We start from the raw sequence: 13,414 nt of genomic DNA, 5'->3' as shown, positions 1-13,414 counted from the left end.
TCTTCTTGATTCTTCATTAATGCAACTCATCCATAGCTTCCTATAGCCTCACATAGTTTGTTGGCGCAAAGCCTTCACTTGCTCTTCACCATCATCTTAGTCCTTCAACGTCAAGCCATTTGCTTGCCATTCTCCACTGAATGGTCCATCGTAGTCGAGTCTTGCTTGCCCTTCACTGACTTACCGTAGAAAATCATTTCGTATTCTATATATTCAATAAATTCACTTTATCATATGTGGAGTCTAATCTTATTCTTCATTCTTAGCATATATGATTTCAATTCAACATATGCCTTTTTATGTATCCTAACCGTAATTTACTCTCAAGCACAAAGTACATGAGTTAGTTCATAAAACTTTATTGACAATAGCATATCTTTAGCTACTTAGTCTCCACAAGTAACTTAGTCTTCATTCTTCAAACTTCTTCTTCTTATGAACATCACTCAGATCTCAATAATTTTGATGCAATTCTTTGAACTTATGATATTTCTCAATGAATCCATACTTCATTTCTTATGCATCTCCTATGAAATAACCTAACAATAATTCTTAACATCGTTGTTAGTCTATAGGTATTATCATCACTTACCCGGGCATCAACTAGAGCTCATTGATCTTGATACATATCTCTCTTACATGCATCACCTATGGAACATCATACTAACAATTCTTAACAATATAGTTAGTCTATGAGTACTTGATAGCTAATAATCCAATTGGATGATGAACTCCAAATTTTCTTTCCCATCACTCAGCCCAAATGCTATCGATCATGAGGGTGAAAAATATAGCAACAAGCAAATGACTTACTAATACAATCTGTTTCACTGATTAAATACATCGTCGGATTGGTCACCGATTATTGGTGAATGCAAATTCAGACCCTTGCAACACATTCTCCACAATCTTGTCCAGCCTCTCCGCCATGCCCGGCATCATGTGATTGCTCCAATCCCCAATCCCCCCCTTACTGAAGAAGGCATCGTTCTTCATGTCCAGTCTGTTACTCCCATATTGATTCACCTCCATGTATTTCAACTTGGGTAGGCACTCTTGGAACGCAGGAATGACAAAACACATGAATACGAGAATCATAGGAATTCTGCAAGATTTCAAGTGCAAGATAGAGGACTGGAGAATACTAGAAAACTGCAAGTACGGTCGTTGGGATGGAGCCCAGGTTAAATAAACACATGAATTTGAGGATACATATTGACAAAAAAGGAACTTTCTATGAGATTGAACCTCTTGCTAGAATTCCTCCAAATACTTTGATCCTTAATCTTTTTTTTAAAAGGAAAATCCTTCTTATTTTTTTGGTGAGAAGATCCTCCTCCGTTTGTTTTGAGTGGAGGATCCTCCTTCAATTAAATTCTCCAAACAGCACATTCGGATAGTCTTTCGTAAAACGGGCTAGAGCCCAGATGGATTTACCAAAGAGGCAGAAATAGAGAAGGCCCAGCTGCAACCCAGTAGCCATGGTGAAGTGTCCTTTTCCAGCCCAACATGACGTCACTATCCAGCCCAACCAACCGGCCAGTCGGCACCCACCGGTCCCATGAAGGCGGAGATCCGGGCCCACCCACCCCACATCACGTGAGAGCGCGGTCGCAACCGTCTCCCATAGTCGGTGCACGTTTGGGTCCGCGCGCACGCCACCCCCGCCAGGTGGGCCCACGTGTGGCCGTCAACACACCACGCGTCCGGTCGCTTCCCCGCCAATTCAGCGACTGATCGTTGGACCTGCAGACACGTGGAGGCGTTTGGGACCACCTGTCAGCCATGCACGTAGCGCACTGCCCGTGAACTGACGCAAGAGAGACCGGCAACGGACACGTACAAATGTACAATGGCATATCCCCTCTCCAGGAAATTCTACGCGCACACGAATCGCTCCTTGCACATACGGCTGTCAACAGCCGAGCTCCACAGCTCGACAGCTCGGCTCGTTAATAGTAAATTCATAAATTTTATGTCTACTGTAATCAAACATATAAATTATTAAATTATTAAATAGAATAAGAATCTTATGAGCTTTGAGCTAGACTCAGCTTAATTCGAATATTAGACAAGCTGATCTCAAATCAAGCTTTTAGTTCGACATGGTGGGCTCCACAAGACAGCTCCTGTGTGCGCTGGCCTCGGGTGCGCGTAGCGCTTCGGCGGGGAGGTGCGAGCACGACTCCCAGGCCCAGCCCACTACGGGGAGAAGCATCTCTCTCTCTCCCAATCTCGCTGCCTTTCCCTCCCGTTCTCGGATCTCCCCGAAAAAATCGTACCTGTGAGAAACCCTAGCGCTGGAGGTTTTCCGCCGTGGCGCCTCGCCGGAGACCTCCGCCCGCCGCGGCCGCCGACGCCTCGCCCTCCTCCTCCCCGCGGAAGTCCGGCGTCGATGCGCCGCCGCCCGCCGGGGGCTCGTCGGAGGCGGCGGCTGGCGTCGCTCCCCGCGAGCAGGCCAGGAAGGCGCTGTGTCTGCGCTCGCCGTTCGACGGGGAGGAGGCGGCGGGACGGGACCCATGGCTTCCCGCCCGGGTCGCGAGATGGGCGGCGGTCGGCGACGTGCGGAAGAAGCATAAGAAGGGTCAGACGCAGCATCAGCCGGAACCGGCAGCTGCCGTGGAGCAGCAGCCGAGAGTGCCTGCTGGGTGTAAAGGATTCTGGGAGCAGATGGAGCCGTATTTCCGTGAGTTCACACACGAGGATTTCGGAGAATTAGTGACGAAGCATCAATTCAGTTCTAGCCAGATTGATCCATGTTTCCTCGTACCTGTTGTGGGCAGTGGCAAGGATTTAGGGGAGAATCTCGATCCATCTCATGCTTCTGTGGCTGATGAAAGTTCGGTTTTGAACTCAAATTCGGGCAAGCATATTGAGGAGTTGGAGAGTAACAAAGTGCAGGATGTGCAGGAGAGCTTGGATTATATTGGTGGCAGCGTGGAGCTGGTTAGTAAGGATGATAGTGACAAAGAGAATTGTGATCAGGATATGCAGGAGGTGATTGTGCAGCAAGAGGAGCAGCCGATTGAAATTGTACTAGACCAAGGCAGGATTGATAGTGCTGTTTTACCAGGATTGAGAGAGGATTCAAGACCTCCATTTAATTGGCTTCTAGGAGCAAAGGGACGGTTTGTGCTTACTTCAGAACGCCCAAACAAGAATATGAAGCTCTTGGGTGCAGATGCTGGGTTAGAGCAGCTTGTGCTGCTGCCATCCTTGGAAGGTGAGTCTGGTTCAATCTGCGACGTATGTTGTTTGGGAGAAAGTGGCATGACGTCCAATAGGATGCTTCATTGCAACAACTGTGAGATTTCCGTGCACCAGAAGTGCTATGGCGTGCATGTTGTGCCAGATCGCTTCTGGTTATGTGTTTGGTGCAACCGGAATATTGGGATGCCACGGAGGTTGACATGGAGCGATGCGTGCAGGACTGTATTAATGCCTTGTGTGCTTTGTCCAAAGGAGAAAGGTGCTTTGAAACCTGTAAAAAGGGATCCTGGACCATCCACAGACGGAGGAAACCAAGAATTTGTACATTTATTTTGTAGTCTTTGGAGACCAGAGTTTCTTGTAGAAGATATGGAATCAATGGAACCTGTCACCAATATAGTAGATACCCAAGAGAATCAGACAAAAATGGTGTGCAATCTTTGCAAGGCCATGCATGGCGCTTGTGTCCGCTGTAGCCATGGTATGTATTTTTACCTCATCACTCTGCAGAATCAGACTAAGCTATATTGACAACCTACCTCTGGTACCTGTAGTCCTTATGTATAGTAGTCTGTAATTTAAGATATGTTGTGGTACACCTTATGGCATTACATGTCAATATCCATATTTTTTTTCCTTGTACAGAGCGAGACTTTACTTCTTGCAATTGCTCTTGTTTTTACCTGACGCTACTTGGTCTAACTGGAACAATGCCTTCTCTTTCTCTTTGCTTATTTCTCCTTGTGATGTCCCAATCTCACTTTATAGTATAAACTACCAAAAAAAGAAAATCTTTAACAGGATGAGCGTGTAAATATTTGGTATGGCTTAATAGATTGGTGGATAAGGCCAAGCTTTGTGTGTCAAGGCCTGTCGTAAACTTAGCAAAGGGTAACAACAAGCTTTTAATGGAGCTTCATATGGAGGATGGTGTTACAATTAGCATCAAGCTTTTAATGGAGCTTTACAGATATTCCATTATCTTTACATTGCCATCCCAAAAATCCTTCATTTTTCTGCTCAACTAAAGAATTGCACAGAATGAAACATTAAGGCCACATTTGGATTGCAGGAAATTTTCCCTATTCCTGTGGGAATTGACAGGGTGTAATTGGGTCATAGCTCAGATTAAATTCTTTTTGGTAAAAGGATTGGAACTGTCTAACATTGAAGTATACTCTACATTACTCCTCAGTTTAATGTCTCTTTATTTCCTTTTTTTAATTGTAAATCTTGTGTAATGGATAATAGTTTTAACTTTACAATCCATTCATTTTACGATTACTTGTCTATGTGATTTTCAGGAACATGCAGGACATCCTTCCATCCTATATGTGCAAGAGAGTCGAAGCTTCAGTTGGAGATATGGGGGAAGTTTGGCCATGATAATGTTAGACCATTTTCTTCTTAAATTCTGTTCACCTTAATTGATTTGCATATTATTATTTTTCGTATTTCTTATTAACTGCTTATAGGTTGAGATGCGAGCATTTTGTGCAAAGCATTCTGCAGTCAGAAGCATCAGCTCCATACAGAACAACAAAAATGCCTTTGAACAGGATTCAGCACAAGTTGACCCGCGTGATGGAAGACTTGTTACTGGGAAGGAACAGCAAGTGAGATTTACACGCAGTAATAAGGACAAATTCGCGAATGGCACAATCACTACTTCTAGTTCTTGTAGCCTAAACAAAGTACAGACAATGGAGGTGGCTACCTCTCCATCCACTGTTGGAAGTGTAGAAAATCGAGAAAGCGTCGATATGGTTGTTGATCAACCTACAGGAGATGGGAATCTTATGAGCAATGCTGAAGATGTTTCTGGAGTTCTCAGAAAGGTACCTGCTCATGTTACAAAACCAGGTTAGGATAAAGATGTTTAGTACTTAACTGTATTTCATGTTCGTACTGACCACACAGCTAGTTGACCAAGGAAAGGTTAGTGTTGGTGATATAGAATCAGAACTAGGTCTTTGTTCAGAATCATTGGAAGCTGCTCTGGAGGTAATTCAAAGTTGATTTTTATTGGCTCACAATAGTTGGCCCAGTTTTTCTACCAGGTGTTTGTTAGTGTCTATTAACTGGTACATACATCTCACTAAACTTGACCTTGATACAAGCTGGTGGTAATATACACAACTTTCGAATTTTTAATATTGAACCTCTGCATACACGTTACCAACAAAAATGATGATGATTATTATATTCTTACCACAACTAAATGTTACCAACTTTTTGTTCTTTTTTATAATGCCGCTATGTTTTTTTTAATAAAAATAGGTCTAGAGACCGAGAAAACTTCAACTCTAACGTATTTGGAAATTCATATGTATAATGAACTTTAGAAGTCAATGAAAGGCTTAGTGTAGATATAATGAATAACGATGAAACTTCATTTATATGTATAAAGTATGCATAGCTCTATGGTGTCATTGTTGTGTTTCACAATTCCATGTTACTGTTATATTATACCCTAGATTATTTATGTAAAAAAATTGTGCCCTCACAGCCTGAAACTACCGCCTTCTCCCCTGGTCTGAAGTTGAAAATCATCAAGTGGCTGCAAAACTCTGCGCATGTGCCTTCTGTTCAAGTGAATCCTTTTAAAGAGGGTTCTTTGGCACCACAAGGTAACAAACTAAAAGGAGTTGAGTGTACAACTACTGTCCATGTAGATATTATGCTTATTAAGTTTGCCGGTTTGTTCGTTGCTCATGAATTTTGAAACTCTAGTTTATCAGTGCTCTTCTCTGTCTCACTATTTCTAAAGGAAGTAATCAAGTATCATCCTCATATTCCCTGCAGTACTAAAATGTCTTTGGCCATGCTATTCTTTATTTTATGTTTATTTGGATAAGGTCTATAGTTTACTGTACATATTATGCTTCTTGATTTGAACTCAGGCTTTACCATTTTACTCTGGATAATGTGCATCTCTCTTACTTGTTGCTACAATGCATGAAATTTATGTCATTTCAACACTGTTCACCAGGTTTTACTCTAATAAGCCAACATTTGCCAAATTTTATGCATACAGTACTGCGCACAGCCTGTAGAAACAGATATTTAATATGTCATTATTAGAGATGGCATTGTTGTATTAGTGTAGTAACTGTGATGCACCTGTTTCTGTTTGGTCTACTCACTTTAGTTGTGTGGTTCCTTGCTAGTGTCCTTCTCTTTTTCTTTTAAAAAACACAGTCAAACATCTGGGTAGCACTTTTTGAAGATTAAAATGGTCTATAACAATTTCATTAATTATTGTAGACTCAATGGTTCTTCCGGTATTTATGAACAGGTACATTGCTTAGAAGTGAAACTACGAGCTTAACCAATGCCAAACTTCGCACAGGACAGGAGGAAGGCATCTCTCCATCTGATCATCGTTTTCCCCAGTTTGACAATGATAAGAAAGGCTGGGATGCTTCAGTACAAAATGGTTTCCACAATTGTTGCGATTCTGATGTAGATCAGATTTCTGACTGGCGTTTGCTCAAGTATGATTCAAGGAACTTGTTCTGCCCTCTTGCTGTCAGTGTGCGCGCTTGCGCGTGTGCACGCATGTGTGTACACATGCTTTAGTTGCTGTGATGCTGACCAATGTCTGGTTCTTTTTCATGTGTATTATAACAGGAAGTGTTATTTTTTTTGAATGGTTAAATAGCTTAATCCCATTTTTACCCCATGCAGCATCGATGGTTACCACTTCTATATTCATCCATTCATTGAGGAAAAGTTGCAAAATTTACGGGGTTATAATTTCGAGCAAAATAAAGAGGCAAATGATTATCATGGTAAATTCCTGATACCTTCTCCCCATCTATTGAATAATATCCATTGCCAGATTCTTTATTTACATATTAAAATCAACTTGTTTTGTCCAACTTGAGTAGAAGAATTATCTTACCCTCATGATCGAAACCTTGGTGTTTCATCAACAAAACTTGGGCAATTAGCAGACATAGCTGTTGTGGATCAAGTTCGTAAAGCAAAATCATCAGATATCCTGGAGCATTCACCCGATGATGAGATAGAAGGGGAAATAGTTTATTTACAATCTTGCCTACTCAATGATGCTGTTGCTATGAAGCAGAGATATGGTAATGACACTTTCTTTTTTGATATGTGCATTGTCATTTCTTATACGAAAATATTAAGCTGTGTCGGTTGCTGTCCTATTTTATTAACACCCCTGCTGCTACAGTACTTATTGATCTTCGCAGTGCAAATGAACTCCTTAGTTGAGTTATTTATTTCTTCAGATTTCTGAATCGATATTTCAGTCCTCCTTATATCTTGCAGAAGATTTAATACTCAAGGTTGTCCAGAATATTTCTTACGAGTTGGATTCTTTCAATAAAAGAAAATGGGACCATGTCATTGTGAATCAGTTCCTTCGTGATTTGAGGGAAGCTAAGAAACGTGGGAATGCAGACAGGAGACACAAGGAAGCTCTTGCTATTCTAGCTGCAACTGCACCTTCTGTTGCATCCACCTCACGAAATGTAACGGTGAGGAAAGAGGCAGAAAACAACGTTACATCTGCTAAACAAGAGGTTGATACTGTGCTTTTGTTTGTTCAGTTAATTTGTGTCATGCATCATCATTTTTTGCCTTTTCTTTGTTTCCAGAGTGTTCCCAAAGCGAATGCTGGGTCTTCAAGACTTAGCCAACTGTCTTTGTTGCCACAAGCAAAGGACTTATCGTTTTCTAATAACAAAGTCTCAGAAGATACTAACTTTGGCATTTTTGATCTGGCAAAATTCTCCAAGAAAAATGCTCTTCCATGTGATGTATGTATGCGATGTGACACTGTATTGAACCGAATTTTTGTCTGCTCCAGCTGCAAGGTGATTTGCATTTTACTCTTTTTACGCCAAGTTGCACTCCATCAATTATTAACTCTGCATGCTCAGCAGGCTGCTGTCCACTTAGACTGCTACCAGAGCCTGCAGTATCCCACAGGTCCCTGGAAGTGTGAACTTTGCCAAGAGATGCCCTCAGATTCTGTCATATCTGGCAGTCAATCTGATTGCAATGGTGCAAAAGCATGCTTGGTGCAGTGTGGTTTGTGCCATGGAACATCTGGTGCTTTTAGAAAGACTCTGAAGGGGCAATGGGTTCATGCTTTCTGTGCTGAGGTACTGATTTGTGCCTTCTTTCCATATTGCTGCTTTGCTTAGCCTATCTGGATTTTTATTTATTTTTATTTTTCCTTAGTGGCTGTTGGAGACTACATTCAGAAGAGGGCAATGTAATGCAGTCGATGGAATGGTACAATCTTGGTCTTGCTATGTACACAGTCACAGTTTTCATATTGGAAAATAGCCCCTTTTTTCATGTTTAATTCATTATTTGCATGATTATATCACCAAAAATCATCTTCATTACACCTGCTGTGACTTTTCTTGTTATTTTATCCTGACTGTTCTATCTAATCTAAGGAGAGCTTACGCAACGATAAAGACACATGCTCCATCTGTCACCGCTATGTTGGCGCATGCTTGAAGGTTTGATCTTTTAGATTATCCTTTATACCTGCTAATCTAGAATGTAAAGACAAACCAATCCACCCTTGCTAAGTTATTCTCTTTCAACTGTGCAGTGCAGTACTGCAGACTGTCAAATTACTTTCCATCCTTCATGTGCTAGGGATGCTGGTCTTCACATGGATACAAAAAGAATTGGTAATTTGTTACAACATAAAGCATACTGTGGCAAACACAGTATCAAGCAAAGAAAGGTAAGGGCTGCTTTTAATTGTTTAGGGCGAGATAGATGTCTTCACCCTGTAACTTATATTTCTTCTGATTTTATATAACACTGCTAATGTAATAAGAAATGAACTTCACTGTTATATTTGCTATGTTAGTCTTACGTCACTAGTACTCTTACATTCATCTCTGGAAGTTCGTGCAGGCTTATCGTCAACAATATGGACCTGAGGAGGTCAAGAGCATGAAACGAATGAGGGTAAGCACATCTGTTACATCATCTGTTACACATTATCTGTTGAGAAAGGATCAGGATTTTTCTTACATTATAGGTTCTGCTATCTTTTGTTTTACTAACTATGAAAGTAATAATTCCACAATTTTCATCGTACTTGTGTACCTTGTCTTGCTCCAAGCGTTACCTTTGCTCTGCTGTGTTTGGTATTTGCACTGCATAGTGATTAAACATCTCTAGTTCTCATCGGATACATTTTATTTAAATGAGATGATCCTGCTGTTTGTTTTCTATTACCATGCTTGGACCATGAAGTATGAGTAATGTGGCAATCTGTGCATTCCTTGAGCACAAGCCATGGTGAAAATTATTATGGGTACTAAGCAGACTTTGTAATTTGCTATTAAGTAGTGCCTAGCAGGCTGTAGTGGACTAACGTATATGGCTATTGTAGGACTAATAGGGGTTAGAGATCACAATATCACATAGAAACATAAAAATTCAAAACTTCCATGTTTGTGCTGTTGCCTTTGTGCAACTTGTAAACGTTTCTTTTGTGTGGGCATGCACACACACACGGAGATAGGAATGGATTTGAATAGTCGCATATGGAGGAGTAGGCTAAAGCATTTATGCTGGTACCTGATAAAAAAGGAATAAATACCCAACCTCAATTTATTTAGTTTGGATTTCGATAATGTGTACTGAAAGTGGCTTGATGCTAGTACTCTTCTGATCAGTGTGCCATGGCCTATGGGATCATCGGACTTATTCTTTTTGAAGATGGTCAACAAATTCTTGTTTTTATGCTTCTTTTTCTCATTAACCCTGCCAATATAGATAAAACTGTGACTGACCGTGGATCAAACTTTGCTTCCTGGGTCGTGACCACTGTATTTTCCTTAATATCTGTATTCGTGGATTCCTGAAACACAATGTAAGTGGCTCATGTTAGGGTTATGGATTATAATTGATTATTAATATAGCTCACAACCTGGGTTGTCTAAAGTTATATTTCTGCATTGGTATCATTTGTGCCATCATGTGAGGTCTATTTTATCAGAGCTGTAAGTAGTTGCAAATATACAACGATTGATGTGCAGTAGGAGGCACCTTCCGCTTTCTATGTCAAAATTGATGAACTCTGAAGGGGATCTGCTTCTGGTTAACATGGTGTTTCCCCTTTTATGTCAGGTTGAATTGGAACTATTACGCTTCCTTTGTGAGAGGATTGTTAAAAGAGAAAAAGTAAAGGTACAATAGCTGTCAGCTGCATTTATTTGTTTCCCTTGCGTCTATTTTAACATATTCTCTTTCAAAATTACTTGTTTATTTCCTTGTGGCAATAGGTATCGCATGAGGATAATTTCATTGTTTTCTGTAATGAGCTGCAAATGATCGAAGCTTACAATAGAAATTTGTAGGAATGCTTCTTGAGCTAATTTCTTCTGAAATTTAGGTTAAGTAATGTGGCCACCAATATGTTGTGATATGATTAAAATTATTGGACTGAATGTATAAAAAAGGGACTGAAGACCCATTTGCAGCGCTTTAGTTGGTGCACTGATTGTGGTGTCAGGGCAATGGCAGTTAGTGAGGCCACCGGTATGTTGTGATGTGATTAAAATTATTGGACTGAACATATATAAAAAAGGACTGAAGACCCGTTGGTAGCGCTTTAGTGGGTGGACTGATTGTGTGTCAGGGCAATGGCAGTTATGTCTTGTCATGCACTCCTGTGTAGTTTTAAGGTTTTGCAAATGAAAGATCAGGCATTACTAGAGAGTTATCGGTCTCGAGACAGGTTTTGTTCAAATACAAGGTTTAGACCATATGTTTGATTAGTTTCTAATTTTGCCAGTCACCACATTGTTTGCCGATTTCCTTGTCTAGGTCCTTCTATGACTGGGAAAAATGGGGATACATTTGTTTTCTGAACTTTGGAAAATAAAAGAGTTTGGGCTGTGGATCAGCCAGTTAGAGGGTGATTTTGGCTGCACGTTGTTAGGCAAGGTACAGCAAATGTACAGTAGAGGTCTAGTAAAAGAGTATGCACCGGGAGATTGCTGCTATTCTTTGTTGATGCCAATTATTATAACTGATATGGATAGTTCACTGTCGAACATCTTAACAGTCCACTTTTCCATTTTAAAATTCTGCATATCAATCTGATAAGTAGGAGCCTTATTCCTTGTGAAAGGAAATGTAGAACACTTGCTTGTCATCTTGAAATTTCCTCATATTACACTCTAATAATTGACTGTGCTGTAGTTGTGTGCTGCAAATTTCTTTTGTGGTCAACTTATCTTGTTGCCTTAATTTTGTAGTTTTTATGTACTAAGTTTTATCTTGATTCTTAATATACCAGAAAGATATGGTTGTATGTGAACATGACATACTTGCTGCAAAAAGCATCTCTACTGCCTCTTCGATGTGGTCTTATTATGCATCTGGACCTGGAGCGAGTTCAGAGTCTGCCACTACTTCTGTTAATAACAAATCATACAGTGGAACAATGCAAAGATCGGATGATGTCACAGTAAGGTCGGATGATGTCACAGTTGACAGTACTATTACCAGGAAACATACTGTCAGGTTTTCTTTGCATAACAGGGACGCTGATAGGAACACAGCTGACAGTTCGACATCAACAATATCGTATAAGCGGAAATTGGATGATGCGGAATCACTTACGTTTAAGAATCTTCCAGAAAAACTAGCTACTGCCTTGCTAGAGTCGGAAGATGTAGAAAAGAAATCAACAGATAAAAAGGTTCATACTTTTTTGTGAATATTTTACATTTCTATTCATACATGTTTATGAATATTTTACATTCTATTTTGCCCTCGTCAATTCTGATGCTTTATATGACATTGCAGCATAGAGAAACATATCAAAAGGAGCTTGTTATGACATCTGACCAAACTGTGTTGAAGAACAAGAGCCTTCCAGAGAGATATGTTTATACTCGTCGTAGCTCCCTGTCCAAAAGGAAGCAATGTAATCAGCATGTAGTAGAAGGGCCTGGTGGATAGGAGCGGTGGAATTAGGATCATGGTGGCTCCTTCATGGGATGACTGGAGAACATTCTTGAAGCTCCATGCTGAAAGCACATGCAGCAATCGGGGCTGCCCTTTTAATCATGCCTTAGCCATTGGGACGGGCACGGTCGGACAGAGGTCACAAAGATGGTGCAGATTGGGTTTTTAAGTATGGTTTGAGCTTCCGACAAGAAGATTTTACCCATCAAGCCCGTGTTGCTGTGCAGGGCAGCATGCGTGAATTCGTTCACTAATTTAGTTATCAAGGGCAGGTTTTGTGAATTATGCCCTGTTGCCAGTATGCCAGCCGCGCATTAATTATGTGAAGCAAAGCAGTTGCATTAGTGGGCGATGAAAGAAAGGTGGTAGATAATTGTTGCTAACTGACTTCTAGGCCATCGGCACATGATTATCCATGTTTAGGGATTGTAGCATATGTGCGTTCGAATGTACTGACAAGTCTGCATGCTTAGCTGACGCGTGGTTTACAGTTGTCCTGACCCCCGACTTGTTCTGCGAACCCTTGCTGACTTTTTGGTAGAGCCATTTCATGTTTGTACAGTCATGCAGGCGCAGTTTCTATGTAAGAGGGTGCCTTCTGCGGTTCACAAAAGCTGTTAACCTGGTGAACAGAGAACTGCCATGCGGCAAATATGGGCTGTGTCGATTGTATTGATATCAGTTGTTGCAAATGTTGTGGTCTTGCGTTGATGGCATTTGTCTCAGCTCTCAAACCATTGCCTATGTATTGGCACCTAATGTCATGCTTGTGATCTGTTAATGGCGCATGTAACCTTGCCTCGTGTAATGTAATATTATTACGTTATCGTGCTTGTGACTTGAGTGGTACCAGTGGCAGTGACCAGCCTAGTGCAGGCACTGTAGCTTCTCCAGCCCTCTCCTGGATTCTGATGCCATATGTCATGAACCCATGATTGCCGATGCGCAGGCATGTCAACGCCCGTAATATCCTAGATCATGAGACCCAGATGTCAGTGCGAATGACACAATGGGTAAGGCTTTTACTGCCATGTACTCCCTCTGTCTATCTCTATATTTTGACATAAGAAATATAAAAGTCTTCGAAAGTAGATTTCCAACCTTTAATCAGTATCATCTTAAAAGCACTTTAAATATAAATCTATTGATATAATTTTTATACATTAAATATATACGGAGTATATTTTTTTGATTTATTGTTAGTCAAAACTTA

The 13,414-nt window shown here is 40.8% G+C and overlaps 1 protein-coding gene across 7 annotated transcripts; it reads left to right on the top strand.

Moving 5' to 3' along the window:
- The first annotated feature begins 2,534 nt into the window (after positions 1-2,534).
- LOC133930603 (uncharacterized) lies at positions 2,535-12,945 on the top strand. 7 transcript variants are annotated; one of them, XM_062377282.1, is made up of 18 exons: positions 2,535-3,691; positions 4,515-4,600; positions 4,686-5,048; positions 5,131-5,214; positions 5,720-5,840; positions 6,509-6,707; positions 6,901-7,004; positions 7,104-7,310; positions 7,513-7,721; positions 7,842-8,060; positions 8,127-8,351; positions 8,431-8,484; positions 8,655-8,720; positions 8,816-8,953; positions 9,130-9,183; positions 10,354-10,413; positions 11,528-11,932; positions 12,040-12,945. In XM_062377282.1, the coding sequence occupies exons 1-18, from the start codon at positions 2,671-2,673 to the stop codon at positions 12,193-12,195; spliced, it is 3,771 nt and encodes a 1,256-aa protein (XP_062233266.1). In that variant the 5' UTR covers positions 2,535-2,670; the 3' UTR covers positions 12,196-12,945. The 7 variants fall into 7 exon arrangements, with proteins under 7 accessions (XP_062233266.1, XP_062233263.1, XP_062233264.1 ...); XM_062377279.1 differs by having other exon boundaries at positions 7,513-7,766; positions 8,130-8,351; XM_062377280.1 differs by having other exon boundaries at positions 7,513-7,766; positions 8,658-8,720.
- Positions 12,946-13,414: the final 469 nt, after the last annotated feature.

Source organism: Phragmites australis, chromosome 10, assembly GCF_958298935.1.
Source record: "Phragmites australis chromosome 10, lpPhrAust1.1, whole genome shotgun sequence".
In the NCBI taxonomy this organism is placed as follows: Eukaryota; Viridiplantae; Streptophyta; class Magnoliopsida; order Poales; family Poaceae; genus Phragmites; species Phragmites australis.
This window is presented reverse-complemented; position numbering and strand designations above follow the sequence as displayed.

Bases quoted from the DNA above. Each gene is read 5' to 3' on its own strand.
- LOC133930603 (XM_062377276.1), top strand. From the start codon at position 2,671: ATGGAGCCGTATTTCCGTGAGTTCACACACGAGGATTTCGGAGAATTA. The intron at 7,311-7,512 runs GTAATGACACTT...TATATCTTGCAG, and splicing joins TGCTATGAAGCAGAGATATG to AAGATTTAATACTCAAGGTT. The intron at 9,184-10,353 runs GTAAGCACATCT...CTTTTATGTCAG, and splicing joins AGAGCATGAAACGAATGAGG to GTTGAATTGGAACTATTACG.